Below are 20,793 nucleotides of genomic sequence, written 5' to 3'. Positions count from 1 at the left end.
TTTACCTTGGATATGCCCTTGGGAGTCATACAATGAAAAAACATGCACATTTTTTTAAAATGTTCAGTAGTGCATTTGACAGTGCAGTCTGGTGCAGCCATGCAAATAGCCTCAGATGAAGGTGTTTTTGAAGTCATGCTATTCTCTCTTTCTGTTTTGATACTTTATTCATATTTGGAGTTTACATGTTAAGGAAACCTTTTTAACAGCATTGGTGAAGAGGTCAGGATTGTCCCACTTAATAACTAGCCTACATGATTGATGAAATGCCTAGAATTCCTTCACATATGCCTTTTTGGAGCAGAGGAGAGGACGCATTGTTGCACACTGTTACATCAGCGTGGTTGTCTTGTTTGTAACAGATGGCACATGATAACATACAAATGGACTGATATGTCTGTTGCCACAAGCACCAGATGGAACTGGACTCTAACCTACAGAGCCTACACGTAGTCTATAGATGCATTAACAGTCGAGACATTGCGCATGTGACTAAATTAATTAATTAATTTGCATAGGTCTGATGCGTAAATGCTTATATTGTAGGTCTGCAGTGTGCCATTCTATTTCAGTTGCGTAGGATGTGGAACTATTAAGAAATAATGATGAACTTGCAATAATAATGATTACAAGTCCACTATACTCACATAAACAATGAGAAATACTTGGTTCTTTAACTGGCGGTTTTCTCATAATCTTCCTCGTGGTATTGTGGTTTAATTGTTAGATTGCTGAATGTGGAAAGGTAAGGGGCATTTGGGTCTCCCATTAACCACTTCTGTAAACAAAGCGCGGTAAATTGCACACTCCCACGGTACGCCACTGCCCCTTCGAAGCGAATGGGCGGTCCCGTTACGAACCCAACACAACTCTACCGCGGTTGTGGTGAGAGAGACCTGACTGACTGCATCCACGCTTGTGACCGTGAACTGAAATTACCTAAACTGAGTTTCTTTCCGAGCCTTTGTTTCTTTAAAGCGCTCTCTTCTGTTAGTGTGCTAAAGAATCTATTGTAATCGAGGACACGCGCGACGTGGAACCACTAGAAACATGAGCAAAGTCCAAGGCGGGATGAAATGTGTGAAATACCTCCTTTTCGTTTTTAACTTCATATTCTGGGTAAGTGAATGCCAGGGGAAGGCAACTGCTGCTGTCCTACCTGAATAATGTCATTGTGCATATTGTTTGTCATACAAAACGAGAATGCATTGCCATAGCAATCGCTGGGAATCCGGAGAAGATGGGTAGCCTACAGAGTGTGGGGTGGTTGCTAGTGCTTGCCTAATCAATTTATCACATCTCGTTAAGCATCTCCACGTTACGAATTGTCCATGTATCTGGCTAGATCTTTTTTGTTTGAATGTCTCCTTGGCTCTCGGTGTGTCTGGAGTCGTTTGTATCCTAGTCTCAAATGCCTATCTGGATATTGTGTTGGATTAACCTGTCTGTTATTTTTCCCAGCACAAGCGTGCGTGTTGTCACATCAAACATGTTAGGGTGGTGGTCTGGTCTGAGGTCTTTTGTCGCTGTTGCGGTGACTTCGGGTGGCGGAGGCTGCGAAATAACTCTATGAGCGAGAATGCATTATCCCATTTTAGATATACAAATCAAAATAAATATTTATAATTGAAGGTGGAATTTCATCAAGAGCACATCATAAATGTCATTCTGTATGTTAAGCGTAATTAAACTATACGCCTACAGTGGACTATGAAACCGAAAGAATGCAATGCGCAGAGGCAGCTGAAATTGTTTCTGTTAAATGATTAAACTCACAGACCTTAATCACGATGGATGAGACAAAGAGGACCCTTCATGATTCATTTAGGCTACATGATACCTCTTTAATTGATTCAGAGACCAAGGTGACGTAAATTAGATAAATGGGGACATGGAAGTTTTTCAAGGGTAATTTCCACAATGCAAATTATATTTTCATCTCTTCAGAATGCATGGGCAGTCAATTTCTATTTTTTCCATACGCTTACAGTTGGCATCCGCCAGATGTTTATTCATGTGTAAATACAACACATATTTAGCATGGTGGTAAATTCCCAGTTGTAGGTGCTTAACACATATTAAGGTAGAAAACAGTGTTGTGTTGTACAAGCAAGGATCCAGTGTCTCACACTGAAGCATAAATCCACACATAATTCAGCATAATTCTCCAATGAGGCCTTTTAGGAAGGAAGCCAGACAGCTCTGTCACATTTGACATTAGCCTAACACAGATCACTACTGCTGCCAAACCCACTGGCAGATGGAGCTGTGCTTCCATAGGAATCCTTATAAGGATGTATGTGTGGTCCTCACTCCGAGTGTCCAGGGACATATTGTAACAGCATAGGCAGCGATGTGTTTGGATTTAAGGGAATTCTCCAGACTTGTTATTGGTATGCACTGGTGTCAGTGAGCCTTTTCAGAGAGTCTGCCCCCAACCCACCCCCACCCCAATTCCAAGTCCCAGGCCCTCATGCTCCCTCTCCATTCACTTGCCTCAATAAGCTGCCTGTTTTGCCACTGCAATTAGACATCACTCATTCACTCCAGCAGTGATCTATCGGACAAATGTTTTGGGGTCATCCTGGATACTGAGAGACTGGAGTTCACAAATGCATGTTCTGCTCTTCATGTCTGAGGGCTTCCCTGCTTTCTGTGCACTGGCCTCTTTCAGAAAGCCCAGAACACTCATGTGGTTTGTCCCTGGTGTACACAGTCTCCGAAACAGCTGAGTGGAGTGCTTCAGGCCTTTATAGGCAGATTGTGCACTGCTCCCTGGGAACTGTTGCGCTGTAGTGTTCATTTGTCTGTCATCAAGCAATCTTATCCCACCCCCACCCCCACCGTCTCTGTTGAAAGAGCACACTTCGTAATTTTCCACACAGGTATTTGATGTTAGCTGGTGTTGTGTGCTGTTGTGTGGACACCATGATTGCAATTACACCTCCGTTTTAGTCACCAGCTTCGTTTCATTTTGGTGTCCTAGGCCTTTGGTGCTACTAGGCCAACCAAGGCCAGAATTTCACTTTGTTGTAACATTCAAAGCATAGCTGGAGTCTGTTAGTGCAGTACAATCCACAATTGTGGGGAATCTATAGAGGCAATCTGTAAATGTGCAACAATTTGGCATTTTCATGCCAATTTCCCTCTGTGTGGTGAGGAATGTGAGGTCGGGTCTGTCTATAGTGTGCTGGGCAATGACTTCTCAAGCGCAGTGCATTTAGTATGTGCTCTAATAAACACAGAGGGACAGGCTGTCTAAACTGCATTAAGCTTTGATTTTATAGTCTAATACATCTCTTGGTACCTACTTAGAATATTATTCCAGTATTCTTCCGGTAATTCCTGTTTCTTTGAAACTAATTCCTGTTTCTGTAAAACTAGACTGCACCAAGCTGTATTTCTCGGAGAAATATGTCTCTCCATTGCATGTGTGAAATGTCCCTTCTGGGCAGCCAGTACAACAAAAGTATCTGTCAAAGGCTTAGTCTGGTTTCTGCTACTGTATGTATGGTGGACCTTGATGTAATGATGCAATGTAGCAAATCAGCTTCTAGAATGCTAACTTTATCCATGTCAAACATGCCCGCCAATTGCTAAGAATAGCCTGACAAATATTTTTTTAAGCAAAGCTGAGACTATTTGGTATTCAGTGCCTGTCTATATTGTAATCTGGCCCAGCTTCTGCTAAAAGGAGGTTAATTATGAGAATTTCCAAACCCTTTGAAGTATCATTAAGGTCAAACTCTCACTTGTATTATTACAGTTTTATAGCCTTGTAAGCTTTTTTATTGACCTGAAGATGGTTCTGTGTGCTTTCAAGATAAGATTCATCCTATTCATGTGTTTTCTTGCTACACAAGAGGATATGCAGCAAGAACTGGATTGATCTGGACTTTCAACTTTGATTTGTATAATTTTGAGGCTCTCTAATCCACATAGGCCTTGCTATAGCGTTGATGTACCATAAAGCAATACAGGGACACGTTTTGCCACTATTAAAACACGAGGTGCACTATGCTTTCATGAAAACACGAATGACGTAGAATAACTTTTTCCAATTCGAGGTGCTCAGGGTGCCTCAAAACGTGAGGCGCAGCAGGCACACAAAACTTGAGGCACTCCGGGAGCGTAAGCAGTGCGCAAAACGTTTACTGCCAATATGAAACAACATAAAAAAAGGCGGATCTCCATGCAAAAAACACGTCCTATCTGATATCGGCCTTACACTGCGCATTAAGGCCTAGTCCACACGTACCAAACCGATCTTTTTTTCTTCCGTCTTCCCTGGAACCGTATCAAGAATATTTGCGTCCAAACGGATCCATCTCAACACGACTCAACACGTTACTTCATACCCCAGGCCTATAGGTGGCACTGTGTCTTTACAGAAATTCACCAAAACTTGCAAAACTTGCGCTTTAAAAACAGACAGAATAGGCTACGGCGAAATGGCTAGTGCAAGGAAACCAGAATTGTTTGTGTGGACTGATGGTGAACTGTCAACTGTAGCCAACTGTAAAACCAATACACTTTATTTTACGGTTTGTGAAGGGTGCAATCCCGTCCTTTATTTGGCTAACGCAGGTAGGCCTACTAATCACCTTTAGCCTACTTTCTTTGGTTGTAGGATAGTCCGTGATTCACATTAGTTTTGGCTATCACCGCAATTAGGCTACTAAACGCAAGGCTTACCCAAGTTCTAGGCTATTCTGTCGCCACATTTATAATATTGCTATAAAACCTTCGTTAGTAACAGTCAATACTTTTGCCTGCATCAAATCGTGCATTCGCATTCAGTGTGCTACCATCGGCTTAACGTGAGTTCTAAGCGTCTTTGTATGCTTATATCTGATTTCACTCGACTGTGAATGCATGTATATGTTGTAAGACATGTAAAATAAATGAATGACACTGGCACTACGCACAAATTAATGTAGCCTAAACTTACACCGCACTTTCCTAATAACTTAAGTTCTCTCGCGTCACTGACAGTAGCTAGAATGCATAAAAAAAACACCGGGAAAAACAGTGTTCAGTCCACCAAGTCATAAGCTATCGGCGCTGCGCAACATCAGTTGTGATATTTATCTTAATGGAGTGTAATCGTAGGTAATGTCATGTATGAAAACTAGTATTGTTAGGCAATACTATAAGTGCAAGTCCAGGGCAGCTGAGGTGTGGCGATGACATCATCACGCCAAGCAGGATGTGCGGTTTAAGCTGTCTAAACGAACTCAAAGCGGGACTCACGGTTTCAGATTTCTCCACTCTAAGACCAGGTTTCAGAAAAGTGCGGTTTCGGGCAGTGCGTTTACAGGATTCGTTTGGACGCTCGGCCAAGAAGCAAAACCTCTGCGTTTAACCTAAAAAGCGTCTCAGTGTGGACAGGCCCTAAGTCCTTAACCTAACCCTCATGAAACATGTTATACTGTTCTTAATAACTGGTAAGGCTGGCAGGTTTAAAGGGACACCAGGCAAGCCTGATGCTTTTTCTCTGAAATTCCCCTCATTTCGGTCTGAAGCTCTTTTCCTTTTCTTTGCGTCTTCCGTCAAGGGTTTTCGCTGCTTCTTCGTCTGCTCTGCCATTATACACACGTTTGCAACAATCTCTAGCGTTTCGTTAGCCTGCCTCTGTGCTGTAAACTGATCCTGCTTCGGTCGGCAGGTAGGATACACCGAACTTGCAAGTGGGATATTCTTCCTACAGGCAGTAGGGGCGGGCGAGAGAGCCTTCATTCGCCCCATAATGAGTCATTTCACCATATACCGACTTACGAAGATGATTAATTAACACGAAAACGTTGCCTGGTGTCCCTTTAATATGTTTTTTTTTTTGTTGTTGTTTTTTTAACCATCAAATCATGAACAGAAAACTCCACCCTTCCTTATCCATAGCTGATCACACATAGTTGTGCACTACTTTGGCCTGATGATTTTATCATTATTCTAATGAAGTGGGTGAACAAGGCCTGCCCGCACAGATCAGTCTAGTGGCCTGTGAGTTAAATCTTAGCTGCCATCTCTGCTATCGGTCATCAGTGGAGCGGTGCCACCGCGTGCAGCACACAGGCCTGTCTTTGTGGAGGGGCCTGGCCCACAGATAAGCCCCGCCGTTGTGTTGCGATGCCAGGGGAGGGGGTGGCACCCAGGACATCAGGGGGAACAGCGTGGGTATCAAGGGGCAATGGGGGACAGTGCCAGGGGGCAGCTGATGCTAAGGCGGGTGACGCCATATACCATGCCAAGCCACACCAGGCCAGGCCTGGGCCGTCCCATGAGGCTGGCACGACCTGACTGCCCACCCACACGGACAAGGCGTTGGCCAACTGGATGCCATTGGACAGTGTGGGTGTCAAGCAGTTGTAATTTAGCTTGTATAATTAGAATTACTGGCATAGGTTGTCCTAAAAATAAATAACCAGACTGTTCTGTATTTGGCATAGATGGACTGTATTTGTCTTTTCATTTTAAAAATTGGACTGCATGTTTAGGATAAGCGGAAAGCACATTCATATATCCAGTTAGTCTACTTGGCCATGAAATGAGAGCAATTACATATTTCTCCTCATTAAGAACCAGAAACAGAATAAAGAAGAAGGTAAGCTAGAGAGAACTAGAGAAAAATACATCAAAGACCTTCTCCTTTTGGGATCAATTAGACAGCAGTCTTCCTCTGTGCCTTCTCTCCTGAGTCATCCCGTCTGGGGGTCCAACCCCTCTGTGCTGTCTGCTTCCTCCCCCCTCTCATACATCCCCGTTCCCTGTGAATGTCATCCCCATTTGGCAGCCCACTAGGGAGCAGCTCAGGCCCACAGCTGGTGCACGTCTGGCCCTGACCCGGTCCAGTGTCCTTAAAGCAATGGGATGGAAGAATTGATGTCTGTGCGCCTTTGCGTCAATATAGCGCTAAGACAGTACACAGTTAGCCAAAAACCGACTGAAAGGGTCATGATCCTACCTGATCAACAACATTCCATAGTGTAATATCAAGCATTCCGGACGTGCATTGGCAATGTCAGGGACTTCATTATCCATATTATCAGTCAATGTAGCATTAGAATGAGGTTGAAACCATTATTCTACGGTAAAGGAACTGCATTGTGTAAACGTTAAAGGATTTTGTTCTGCCTTACTCCGCCAGTTTCCCTCTTATTTGTGTCCCCAGATGAGGAAGTGGTTCTGTCCAGATAAATGCTTCCATGGCCGGCCCATTAGCGCAAGGCACTGTGGGATTGAGGAAAAAACTAACCAGGACTGTTTCCGTGTAGACCCAGAATGTCATTATGTGTGATGGAGTGAACAGTGTGGTTGTGATGGGGAGAGTGCACAGACATGGCCTGCCATAGCTACTTCCTGTTTGCCTGCGCAGCTGCCTCTGCAGGTTGAGCTCTATCGTGTGATATCTAGTTAAAGCTAATTCAGTTTGTTAATAATGACTAAAATGGCCAAAACCCGCTTTTACAAAGATATAAAACTGGGGCTTTATGCAAGAGCTTGTGTCTTCTAATCAGTGCAGTTACACCAACTTTCTTACACCGACCGTTTCTCCAGGAGAGGCAGCAGCCACGGCACAAAGAAATCCCCCTAGGCCCAAAAGGCGTTCCGTTTAATAGGGACTACTAATTATGATGATAATGTTTGATTGCCACAAACATGCACTTGAATGAGTTTATTTTCACACAATTAACTATTCAGACAAATATTGCGATTGATTTACAGAGTGCATTAAAAATGTATGACTGCATAGCGGGGTCCACCGCGCCCTTGATTCGAAGCCACAGTCGTTGGATTGCTCTGTAATGCCTGAGTGCTTTTTATGTGGATATAGTCCACTAAATGACACTGGTGTCCCTCTGGAAGGACAGATGGCAAGCTTCAGGCAGGATGGCATGGCACTCTTTATCTTACTGAGTTTCAATCAATGAAGTGTCATGGCCAAGGTTACCGAGGGAACAATGTGGAGAAAATGAGAGCCTAAAAGGGCGTCCGGCCCACAAAGTCAGTAATGGTCACTCAGCCCGAGTGAGTGCTGCTGTTTACTGTTGTGGCCTTTCCAGAGATGGCCAGAGGTTATTTGAAATTATTTCTACTTACAGCATAGCCATTCATCCAAAGACACCTGCTCTAGCGAGAAAGGTGGCAGTGTTCATGCATGATCTTGCCATGTGCAGCACTATAGGGCATTGTTGAATTTAGACTCTCCATGGGTCCTCTCCCAGCTAGTCTATGTACTCTATGTCTATTCAGTTCCAAGTCAAATGATGAAGCTGCTGTTTCAGCAATGATAGTTTATTGTTTTTGTTGTTATCTTAAATCATTTTCCTTTTCCTATATTTTATTATCTCATGAAGCACTTTGTATTGCAATTTCTGACTACACCCACAAACAGTTTTTGCCGTGTAGGGTGTAGCCTTCCAGTGAAAATACTGTTTTTTCAAACAGATGAATGGCCGTCTGCTTGTGTTTAGCTTCAATAGAATATCAGCAGACATTTTGTTGCAGAGCTTTCATGCGTTTTTATGTGTCCTCCTCTCTCTGTGCTGCAGCTGTCCGGCTCGCTGGTGGTGGCCGTGGGCCTGTGGCTGCGCTTCGACCCGGACACCATCTCGCTCCTGAACGGAGATGACGCCCCAGACACCTACTTCATTGGTGAGTTCACAATTCGTCAGGCGGCGCAGCTGCTCAGAGAAGTGGCTGGCAGTGGGATTGACCCGCGCCAGGCGTCGCCCCACTGTTTGCTGCTGTCTCAGTGGTATGCCATTTTTATCTGCTGTGTGGCTTATATGTGAGGTATGGAGTCGCATTACCAGTTCCACTCGGCTGCTTGGATGCCAACCTGTCAACAGAGCGCTCAATGTTCTTATATATACATCATACAGCTATTTATAGGGAGTGTCCCTGGGAACTGTGTTAATGTCTGCCTCGTTCCGAGTGTCCACTCTCTGCCACCGCGGTGTCCGTGGTTGGTGCAGGGCATTAGGGATGAGGAAGCCCTTTCATCTTATTACCCCTTTGAGAGAAGAAGAAGAGCTTTGGGGTTGCGCTCGTTTACTGTGAGAGCAGGGCAGGGGCGGTGTAATGGGGTTTCCCACCAAAACCAGGTGATTTTCTCGCTTATCCCTGCCAAATGAAATCATTTTATTGTCCCTGATGGCGTTCTCTTTTCCGGAGGGTGCAGGGGGGGTGAGTAAGAGTTTTGAGGTTTTGCTCCATCTATGAGGCCAATTAATCTCAGTCTGGATGCTTTTACACAGACCTTACCAGAGGAGTGCTGGCCCTTCTGGCAGTGGGGATGAAACCTAAATACTTTCTGGGGGACCCGGGGAGAGAGAAATAAATGAGTGTCGGTAACAGTTCTCTCGTCCATCGGCTGGCTATCTGGTGCCGAGTTCTGGGCGCTATTCACAAGGCGGCTGCCGAGGCTCGCCGTTGCTTTATTAGATCTCTGGATCGGATCTGGAGGCGTAGTGGAGGCTCCTGGTTGATGGCGTACTGTGGAGTGTGATAGCGCAGAGCGGAGGCCATCTGCCATTACCAGAAACATCCACCACCCACTCTCAGAGAGATTAGACATGCAGCCTAGAAACCAAAGGAAAAGTGTTTTATGTCTACAAATTTTGATTGCATTTTTTGGGAGGTAAGCGAGAGAGCTGCATTTTCCCACCATCATAAAAAAAGATGAGTCTGCAGAGTTGAAGGCCTTAATGGAGTTCCACGTGCCCAGTGGAAGCCATCTTTGGGAGACCGTCTCTGCTTTTCAGTTTAAAGCTGTGATAACCTTCAAAACGGTTACTGCCTAGATGGAAGTCGCGAGCAGGAATGATCTATTTAGAGCTGTGGCTTAAAGAACCCAATAAGAAATCTTTTCGTCAGAGATGAGGTGAAAAGAGAATGAGATAGTTATGGAAGGACTAGTTTCTAATTTTGGTGGTGTGTTCTAGAGGGCTATGTTATACTGTTGTCAGAATTTGACGCAAGCAAGCATGTAATTTTAGGTGACTGAGTATGTTTCTATTTTTGTGTCTCTATGCGTTCAAAACACTCCCCACTAAAGTCTGGGTTGGAGTAGGCAGATGTCCTGTCTTGGCCCACTGACGTCATTTACCAAACCTCTCCATTCTTAAGGGTGACGTCATTCGCATATCTTAAAGTTTCTAAACAGCATGATGATTAGTGGTGGTGTTATTGTGGCTGTCACATGGTATAAGCTTATATTCATTATGAGAGCTCATCAAAGAGACCATTACATAGTGACCACTATAGCTACGGTGTATAACATTCAATTAGAGTAGCATTGCTTCTCTCACAGTCAGAGTAAGATCTGTTGTCAGGTTGCCAAACATCACAGTGGGGTAGACCTCCTCACCTTACAGATTTATGAGCTCTCTGTACTCTATGAAGAGCACTATGAAGTCTCTGAACTCCACATGCCGAGTATGACAGCCTGGTATTGCCCTGGAAGGCCTTTGGCATCCAAGAGGTTGGACACATGCCCAGTCCTTACAAGGCCCATGATGTCACAGTGTGTGTGTCAGTGTGCCCTGACTCCCACACGCCGCTGTGATCTCGCGGACATAGCGTCGTCCAGAAAAGGTGCTATAGATGAGCACATTAGTCCCTCGTTAACTCCAAATTGGTGTCATTTTTAAAGCGTACTACAGCAGGAGAGATATTGGCTGCAGTGAAACTGGGTGGCTTATAAGAATATGAAAGACAAATGAGCGTATTTTTACCTTATCTCTTTCTTTCCTGGTTTTGCCTAATCATTTGTTTCATTTCATTTCCCACACATCCTGTGTGTTTCCCCTACAGCACGAATTTAGTGTTAATCTCATTTGCCTACATACACACACGCAAGTCTTGCATTTTAATCAGCAAAATTACTGATTAGGCCCTGGGTAATACACACACAAGTCCACCATTTATGTTCCTAACTGTAGAATGTAAGCAATGAATCAATTTACTGTTATTTATTGTGTTTTATTCACTCTCTATTGCATAGTTATAATAATTCTTGATAAGGTTTACTAGTCACCTACTGACATACAGACATCCTAGCAAACTGCAGCTCATGTAGCCCATAAATGTCTTGCAGATTGTGTTTCAGTGGTGACTGAGGGATGCTTATTGGCGTCTCAGATAAGGTGCAACCTTGGGCTGGGTCTGGCCCTGAGCTGGCCCAGGCTCACAGGTGCCCTGAACTGACACAGGCTTGTTGCCGCACACTTAGCTTCAGCTTGCAGCTCTGCAGCGGCACATGCCATGTTGGCCTCTCCAGCGTAACCCTGGCAACCACATAAATATTATCGGAAGCCGTGCACGCAGGATGCCCGAGAGAAAGTGAGGCAGAGAGACAAGGACCCGTGCTGTTATTACCAGATCAAACAGGCAGATACGCCACATTCCGTGCAGGTGACTTGACTTTCCACTTTCCATGCGGTCGTCCGCTCCTGACTGTTGCTCTATGCGGTGTTTTGGTTATAAGGGTTTTGTGCTGATAAAGAGCATTTATCAAACTTTGCCATTTGCATCCTGCATGACTGGCCAAACCGACTGTGAAACGCAAGCCGCCATTTAGCCCCAAGGTGCCAGAACAGCTTCCTACACAAAAGGAATCATTAGTGTGTAAAGCGATGTACATGACAGTGGTTTTTATGGATATTTATTACGCTGCTGCTTTTTGTCGGAGCGCTCTCGGCAGTGGTGTCTGCCAGCAGGGCTTGTTTTCTCTGCTGGTGAGTCCGCTGAGGGTTGCCCCATTTCATCTCCACCACCCTTCTGACCCAGAACAGGAAAAACAACCTGCTGTGACCCCCACACACACACACACACACACACACACACAGACACACATACACACATACACACTCCCACCCCCTGAGGTTTAATTATAGTGCTTGGTTTGGTTAGAGGCACTGATGAGGCTGTGAAACACAAATGCTAGCTGCTAGAGCACTATTAGAGAGGGCGGAGGAGAGGAGGAGAGGAGAGGAGAGGAGAGGAGGAGGGGAGGAGGAGGGGAGGAGGAGGGAGGGAGGAGAGGAGAGGAGGAGGGGGAGAAGGAGAGTGGTACTGTTCAGCTCAGTGAGTCGCCAGAGAGATGACGCCACGCCATCCACACCACTTCAGGCCCCAAGAGTGCCACTCTTACCACAGATGCCAGCCCAGCAAAGATGCTCGCCCGCCTACCCACACACCCACCCGCCCGCCTACCCACACACCCACCCGCCCGCCCTCGTCTCTTTCACTCTGTGCCTCACACTCTTTTACAACAACAACCCCTTTCTCTCGTCTCTTTTTTAAGCCCAAGCTCCCACAGTCACTCCCTCTGCCCCTATGCTCTTCACTCCTGAACAACCCCCCTCTCCCATCTCTCTTTTTAACCCACGTCTTTCTATTTTTCATTCTTTATCAGCAGGCCCTTTCTCCCACCACCTTTTTACAAGGGATGCACCGACTGTGGGATTCTGGGCCAATACCAGTGTTGAAAATAACAATTCAGGCCCACGGCTGAAAATGTATGCCGACATTTCTTAATTATACCCTTCAGTGGCAGGGACACAAAATATTCATGATAAAAAATGTTTTTTAAAAAACTGAAAATCATGTTTTCAGTCCTTCATAGCACTATCTCTGAATGTGCCAGTTAATGCATAACAGTATTTAGCTGGTGCAGAATTGATGCAAGGTAACAAATAAACACATAATTATCAGCCACTGCCATTGGTAAATGTCATATTATTTGCAAATAGGCTGGGACCAGTCAATAGAGCAAACATGGACCGCCTTCTCCCTCCTTCACACACTCTCTGATCTCTCCCTCCTTCACACACTCTCTGATCTCTCCCTCCTTCACACTCTCTGATCTCTCCCTCTCTCATTTTCTCTCCTTATCTTCTTTTCTTTCTCACCATGTTCTCTCCTTGGTCTCTCTCCCTCTATCACATAAGTCTCAAGACTGCTTCTCTCCCTCTCTCTCTCTCTTTCTCTCTTTCCCTCTCATCTCCACCCCCCTTCCCACCCCCCATTCTCTCTCCCTCTCTCCCCCTCTCTCTCCTCTGTGCTCCAGAGGCAGAGGCTGCAGTGGCGGGCTCCTGGTCAGTGTGTGGAGGCCATTGTTGCGGGGGGCCTGACTGACCTAATGAATGCCTACACAGGGTGCCCTCAATGCGCCCCTTGTTTCTGTGAGGAGAGACCAGATGAGCAGTGGGGGGAGTTCAGAGGAATGGGAGTGGTGGTGAGCTGGTGTGCAGAGGCACAGAACATGTGTTGCTGGGACATGTGACCCTAAGCTCGTGCTCACATCTCTCTGTTTCTACCTCTGTTTCATAGTCATCATCACTGAACTTTGTTTCACAGCATGTTTATATATGATTCATATTCTCAGAGAAACTCCCACGGAGTATCAAGTTCAAGTTTACTGTGTAAAAATGATGACGATGATGAACATGTGGCATGTCTATTGCCCTGTGGCGAGTCTGTTGGCCTATTCTCTCTGGCTCTCACGGTTCTGTGCTATTATACTGTGCTGTGGGTAAGAGAAAAGATACGGTGTCAATAATAAGGGTGTGCCTCCACAGCCAACTGTGTGGGTGGTTGACATCTGCTTATCAGAAGTGTGAAACCATGAAAGGGGGGGAAATTGCAAAAATCAAATTTTAACCAATGAGGGGTTTTTTTACATTTTCACTTTCACTCAGCAGTGTTCAAAGAGCATGTCGATTTCCTCACAGTAGTCCAATAAAAGACTTATCACTGCTGTTCCCAAGTTTCTCATGGTTTTTTTACTAGTAAAAAGTAGTACTCTTTTAATAGGTGAGAAAGAATCTGACTTTAAAATGTTTGTCTAAAATCATATAAAATCTCTCCTTCATAGAGGAGAGTGTAAATATGTAAGTCCTGTAAACCCTGTTGGGTTAGGGTGCCCCCTAATGGGCAGGTGTATTTTGCATTCCCGTAATGGTGAATGCAGTCATTTGCTGCTGAACATAAAAATGGAATAAATCGTGGATTGTTAGGCCTGTATGAGGTCATTTTGAAATACCTGTGAGAGTGCATTAAGCATTGTTCTGTGATTTATTGACCATTTTGCTCAGGAAATTTAATCGGATATTGGACTTTCCTTTGCTGTACAGTATCTGAGCATAAACTATTTATTATAAAACAGTTAATTATAATGTTCTCTCTCTCTCTGTCTCTCTCTCTCTCTGACTCTATCTCTCTTTCTCTCTCTCTCTCTAGCCGTGTACATCCTCATCGTTGCTGGAGGGGTCATGATGCTGGTGGGATTCTTTGGTTGCTGTGGGGCTGTGCGGGAGTCACAATGTCTTCTAGGATTGGTATGTTAATGCTACCTCCCTCCATCCACACACACACACATTCACACATGCACACATTCACACTTCCTTTGAAATTCTAAAATTTGCTCTTAATAAAATGATTGGCCTAAATGACTTTTCATGAGGGAAATAAATCATGACAGAAGATTAAGTCTGTGTGGATGTGATATCTGCTGATGAGCTGTTGTCATCCCAACAGTGGTGCTAAATTAAATTACTGTGTTAAGATTAATTTAGTCACAGTGCTGTTACTCAGTGTGTCTCAGTTCATTCAGGGTTCTATATTGTATTGGTAGTCAACATTATATGCTGAGAAACATTCATAATTTATAGCTGAACCATTGAATCCACACTGACAGAAGGTCAGCTGCTCAGCTGATAGTGACTTTCTAACTGTATTCTGCAGTTCTTCGCCTGTTTAATGATCATCTTTGGGGCGGAGGTGGCCGCAGGAGTCTTTGGATTCTTGAACAAAGACACGGTATTTTTCTCACCACTATAAAACTTACATTTCACCTCAGATATGATCACTTAATCTTAGAAATACTTATATTTGACCTATTTTCTCCTTTCATTTTCTCTGTTTCTCTATCTTTGAATGACTCCAGATCATTAATGAGGTTGAGGGCTTCTACCTGAGCTCTCTGCAGGATAATTTGACCAATGGCACCAACGTCGCCACCCTGTACCACACTGTTGTGAGTAACCCATATGACCTTTGACCCCTGCACCCTTTGTTTAGGATCTGTTGCCATCTAGCTTATTTTCGCGTGTGTTCTCTTCCCTTCCGGTCCACTTTCAGCTGCAGTGCTGTGGAGGCACCGAACCCAACCCGACCCTGTGTCCAGACGCCGAGACTGAGGTAACCCTGAGTCCTGTAGATGAAAGCCTCATGCTGACCATCAGCCTGCAAGGCAGCAGTGTGGAGCAATATACAGTAGCAATAACACAGACATGCTACAGGAGCATTGGGAAGAACAATCGGAGCTCCACAGGACATTAAAGCGGTTAAAGTTGTAGTCCTTTATCGTAATCTGTTACACCATCAAATTCAGCTACGTTCTTGTCATATTCCTCTGGATGCGCTGAAAGCATATTCCAGCATACTTCATATTCCTCTGTAAATGGGAAAAAAGTTGCTTGAATAGAGCAATACACGATTCCAGTGTTCCAATTAACAACTATGCTTTAGGTGTGTATTTAACTCAAATATTGGCAGTCTTACATCAGGATTTAGGGCCACACCTTCAGTTAAAATAATGGAATAGAAACAAACAGATGTTAGTGATAGTTGGGTATAAAGACTTACTCCTCAGTACCATTTGAGGGCAGTAGTGAGACAGCAGCCGATGGCGAGATGCTGGGAGGAGACGATGGTCTGTTTCTGCTGGTCTTTCCCCCTGCAATGGCGTACACTTACCTGACAGACAGCTGCAGCCTCTGCACAACCATTTCTATTGCAGGAATGGAGCATTGTGTAGCACTACAGTGACTGAATTGATATGGTCTTTTTAAGCTGTATTGAAAACATTATATATCGGTAAATATAAATCCATGAATATATCCATTTTCATAGTTTTATCATAAAAGTATTTTAGTAGATAGTGAATTTTGTTCAATTATAGTATTATAGTTATAGTAAAAAGTAATACTGTATTTATATAACAGTGTCCAGTAGAAACACACATACTTCTATATAATCACATCATAGCAATTAAATCATTATGTTGAGCATTATGTTGACATTTGCTAATGTTTTAGTTTATTCATGTATTAGCTAAATCTTTCATGTGTTAAATGCAGAACCTCCCCAAAAGTACACACACCTCATATGAGAATTCTGTTCAATCCTTACGTTTTTTCTGAAAATGCAGTTTTTGTTGAATAGCTGCCAGTAAGCCCTACTTAAGTGATATCTTCAAGTCATGCATTTTGTCCCAGATCAGACATTGGTGTAGTTGGTATGAGGTATTCTCTTATAAATAACTCAGAGGAAACCACATATTCTGAGTGCTAACCTGACATTACTCAGTAAAAGGCTAACAGAGATGGTTGAAGTGTGTTATACATGACGTGTGTGTGTGTGTGTGTTATACATGTGTGTGTGTGTGTGTGTGTGTGTGTGTGTGTGTGTGTGTGTGTGTGTGTGTGTGTGTGTGTGTGTGTTACTCCAGATGGGTGTACAGAAATATGTCTACGTGTGTGTGTGTGTGTGTCTGTGTTACACTGGGCAGTCGTCCAGTTGCAAAAGAGAGAGAAAGAGCGTGTGAGTGTGTGTATTTGTGTGTGTGTGTGTATGTGTGTACACATGTGTGACAGTTCCGTCCAGCCCCCTGTCCTGGTGTCTCCAGTGAGCTCGTGAAGCCTTCAGGGTCTCAAAGGCGCCATGATGTTATTTATAGCACACCGGCAGACAATTCGATTGGCTAAACGTCTTTGTGTGTTCAGCTCTTGCCCTTGTTCCAAGACAACTGCATGGCACTAAAAGCCTAGTGCTGTCATGTGTGTACACAAAATGTAGACATGTAATCTGCTTACATCAAGCAGGGAGGTGTAAGAACATCCTGTACATACATACTGTAATTCCAGTGATATTACCCACAATGCATTTGTTGAGCTTTCTCCCCTGGCTGATAGATACCATTGATAGATAGATAGATAGATAGATAGATACTTTATTGATCCCCAAGGGGAAATTCAAACTTGTTTGTCTATTAGAAGTTTTGTACTATGACGGAGAAGAGAAAATGCAAATCCATTGTTTGTGTTTGTCTGTCTTAGAATTGTGTGGAGGCCATCGATGAGTATTTCAATGAAAAGCTCTTCATCATCGGATATGTGGGGATTGGTATCGCAGGGGTTATGGTAAGCATCAGAAATCATGCATTAATCATGAAAATATTAAACATTCTGTCTCAACTACATAAAAGTAAATTTCCTAATGCACGCCCCCCTCTCTCCTTCTCTTTCTCCCACTTTAGATTATTGGGATGATCTTCAGTATGGTTCTGTGTTGTGCCATCCGAAACAACAGAGAAGTCATTTAATCCCCTCAGTTAACTACCCCCCCCCCAACTCCCTCACCTCCCCCAAATCTCCCATTCCCGTCCCCAGCCTCAGCTCAGTTAAGCTGTCCCAACCTCTGCATTTGTGGTGGGATGGGTCACTCCATTTGGACTTTGACGTTTGGGGGGGTGGGGGTGGTTGTTCTTTCATAGGGACACATAGCACAAAAAAACACTCCAAAAACATCCATATTTGTCCAATTGGGGTTTATTTCAGTGGTGTGTGCGGGGTCTGATGACATCATTCGTAGGAGAAGCAGTGGTTTCCCTCAAAGCTGGACTGGACCTGCACTGACTTGCCCCTACCCATTTGAAAAGTAATTCCCCCGGCTGGCATATTGCTTTTGTTTGCACATCACACATACCTGCTCAGTCCTCACCCCTCCTCCACACACACATAGCCCGCCTGCCATATTTGTGTAGACAGAGGTGCACACTGTACTGTGCATACAGCTGAGGCTCGGATGGTGAGAGTCTTCATAAAGTCCGCTTTGTCTTCTTGACCACACAGAGGTACGATTCACACACCAGTAAACCTAACACAATCTGACTCAGTGTAGACCAGACCAGGGCCTCTCAAATCCTCCCCACTCTGCATGCGATCCATCTGTCTCTGCTCAGCATACCTGCCTAAGCTTGTCAGAGAAACACACGATGACAGATGATTCTGCCAGTAAAAAGCATTATAATTATTCTGACGTCAGGCAGTATGGCTAGTGCTTAGTTAGTGCAGGGATAGATAGAGTATTCTAAACAGGGGAGATGCAGGAGCTGTGCTGAAAAGCTCTGGCTTAGATAAGATAACAACCAATGTTGGACTCTCACTCTCTGACCCTAAGGTACCTCTATGGTGAACGTTTCACGAATGTGCTGACACGTACTCCAAGGTTGAAAGATTGGTTGTAAATATCTCAAATAAGATGCATTGTCCAGATGTTTGTCATTCTCTCCACATCTGTCATTGTGTCGTTCCTCATTACTCAGCTGGGGTTGTGTGGCATAACCCAGTTTCACCCTTCAGCCTTATTCACACTTTCTAACTGCCTTTGGTCATAAATCATGTTGTTTGCGTTAAAATGCGCCAGCTGCCTAGCTAGGTTGTAAAGTACAAGCCATCATCACGACTGAGGACACCTGCACATGAACTACATAGGCTGTCACTGTCACAGCAGCAGGTATGACGAGTCTGGAAGCTCTCACTTGCGAAGTCTAAAGAAGTGTCACGAAGTCTCACAAAGTCTGACGAATCATCTGGCGCTGCTGCTAATACAACCGGGGTGAATGTGCTTCTAACATGTTTAACATAATGACTTAATCCTGGTCAGTACACTCAGCCAGTCCCGTGGCAAGGCCTGGTGATGTCATGACCAGCTTTCAAGGTTCACTAACTTACTTTCAGGCCAGTCCTTATAAAGAGTGGACATGGGTTTTCACCCATATTTTTAGCGCAGGACCATAACAGCAGCATCACAACAACAGCACAATGGTGAAAGTGAACTATTCCCAGGATATTTCTCAGCTAATGCATTGATAATTCGTTATAATGATTATAATTATAATTATAATTATAATAATTGGTTCAACAAATTAAACTTTGTACATAATGACAGTGTATACAGATTTGTAGCAAAATAACTAGGTGCTATCTGTAATACCTGAATTTTTAGTCATGTGTAAAAACCCATATAAAAAAACTGAAGTAACCGGCAAAAGTCAGTCATGATATTCAACCAGGGTGTTAGCCACTCTCTTCGGGATGTGAAATTCATTTGGATTATTGAAATTCCCAAGGCATGGATTATTTTGTAAAGAAATGAACTGAATTTGTTTCAGGTGAAGTGAACTCGACCTCAGAACTCGCTTGCTTACCTGTAACCAGCACTGCCTAAATGGCTGGAGGCTCTGGGAGGGGCCCAAAGCCAGCATTCGTGTCAGATCAGGGTGGCTCCACACCATGTGGGTTTGGTCTGATCCCTTTGTCTCCAGCTGTTGGACTGGGGTCCAACTTTTCTGTGCCTTTTCAGAAGCATACACTCCTAGAAAAGAGGGTTTCTGGAACTGAGGAGGGAATCTGGGTGTTCAGCAGATAGCTTTTTTAAATGTACAAATTTGCCCCCATTTGGATTGGAATCTCAGTTGAAAATCACTCTTGCACGTATTTCCTAAAAGCGTCGCTGGGCAACCACGGTGGTGATTGAGAGAGAGTGTTCATGATGATACTCTCTATCATTTAATGATGATGGTGGTCAAACAACGTTTTTGAGAAACACACCCACCCTATACAGTAGCTGACAACCCAGGAACCCTCAAAGTGTTCCAGCAAGAACCTATCCTTTCTGAACATGAGGTACAGGAACTGGTTAGGGTTCTCAAATGCACCCATTTTTTGGGAGTGTATTGGACAGGCACAGGTTTGTTTATGGGCTCATTCTAAGCATGCTCTGTGTGTGTGTGTGTGTAAACTGTTGCTGTGAAGAACTGTACATTTTTGTGTCAAACTGTAATTTCTCTATGTTGTGACAGTCCTTTTTTGTAATGGACTCAAGATGTGTATACTCTGGCTGGTGTGTAGATTTGTGTTTGCTAATCATGTAAAAGAAAAAAAAAGAAAAATGGATGCTTTTCATAGCATGACGTTTTGTAGCAGTTTCTAAATATGAATTGCTTTGAGAAATAAAAATAATGATATCACATTTCAATGTATGGGATTTTGATTACTAGGCCTACATCTGAAATGACTGCCTGCATAGGGCATAGAGAAAGTTCTAGAAGCACCTCGACCCAGAATCACAAAGACTCCTTTGATTTGAGGTGTTACCTGGACATGTTTTTACAGCCTTGAAGGACCTCACACTCCAGCCCAGCTAGAAAGTCAACATACAGGAGAGAGAGAGAGAGATACACACACACTGCTAGCTATGCAGCTGTGTCCTTGAGATAGGTAGCACTGTTTGCTAAAGGCACAGTGACCGCGATATCCTCTTTAGGCAGATTACTAGACTTGCATTACCGAGCCTTCACTACAACACTGGAGTGTCTATCATCACGTTTGCCCCTGTGACACAAAATGAGCTTAGTCACACTTGCGTCTGGTGACCACTTTGAGACAGACGGACTCGAAGGGGAACTCTGAACATCAGTGGCCTGGAATTCAAATGAAGTGGGATGCGACATGAGAGCCATAGAAACATTTTCACTGAAAAATTCCGAAACTGTTATGTCCAAATGCGTAGGCTATAAATTACAGAACAAGTTCTAACACGAGCTCTAAAAAGTTTTAGCACCACAAGTCTAATTGGGATAATAAATAAATAATAAATCTCATTTCTTCTCTTCTGAGAGCAGCTCCTTCCCTAACAGCGTAACTCACACATACTGTACACATC

At 44.0% G+C, this 20,793-nt stretch overlaps 1 protein-coding gene across 1 annotated transcript; it reads left to right on the top strand.

The window, feature by feature from the left end:
- Window positions 1-856: 856 nt before the first annotated feature.
- Window positions 857-18,966, top strand: tspan2a (tetraspanin 2a). The gene is made up of 8 exons (XM_048254680.1): window positions 857-1,119; window positions 8,550-8,652; window positions 14,245-14,342; window positions 14,749-14,823; window positions 14,951-15,040; window positions 15,145-15,204; window positions 17,124-17,207; window positions 17,324-18,966. The coding sequence occupies exons 1-8, from the start codon at window positions 1,051-1,053 to the stop codon at window positions 17,387-17,389; spliced, it is 645 nt and encodes a 214-aa protein (XP_048110637.1). The 5' UTR covers window positions 857-1,050; the 3' UTR covers window positions 17,390-18,966.
- Window positions 18,967-20,793: the final 1,827 nt, after the last annotated feature.

Source organism: Alosa alosa, chromosome 10, assembly GCF_017589495.1.
Source record: "Alosa alosa isolate M-15738 ecotype Scorff River chromosome 10, AALO_Geno_1.1, whole genome shotgun sequence".
Taxonomy (NCBI): domain Eukaryota; kingdom Metazoa; phylum Chordata; class Actinopteri; order Clupeiformes; family Clupeidae; genus Alosa; species Alosa alosa.
The sequence above is the reverse complement of the archived record's forward strand: the minus strand, read 5'-3'. Positions and strand labels throughout refer to the sequence as shown.

What these genes read in the sequence shown, in the direction of transcription:
- tspan2a (XM_048254680.1), top strand. Translation starts at nt 1,051, where the DNA reads ATGAGCAAAGTCCAAGGCGGGATGAAATGTGTGAAATACCTCCTTTTC. An exon ending in CCACCCTGTACCACACTGTT is followed by an intron (nt 15,041 to 15,144) that starts GTGAGTAACCCA and finishes GTCCACTTTCAG; the next exon opens with CTGCAGTGCTGTGGAGGCAC. An exon ending in GTCCAGACGCCGAGACTGAG is followed by an intron (nt 15,205 to 17,123) that starts GTAACCCTGAGT and finishes TGTCTGTCTTAG; the next exon opens with AATTGTGTGGAGGCCATCGA.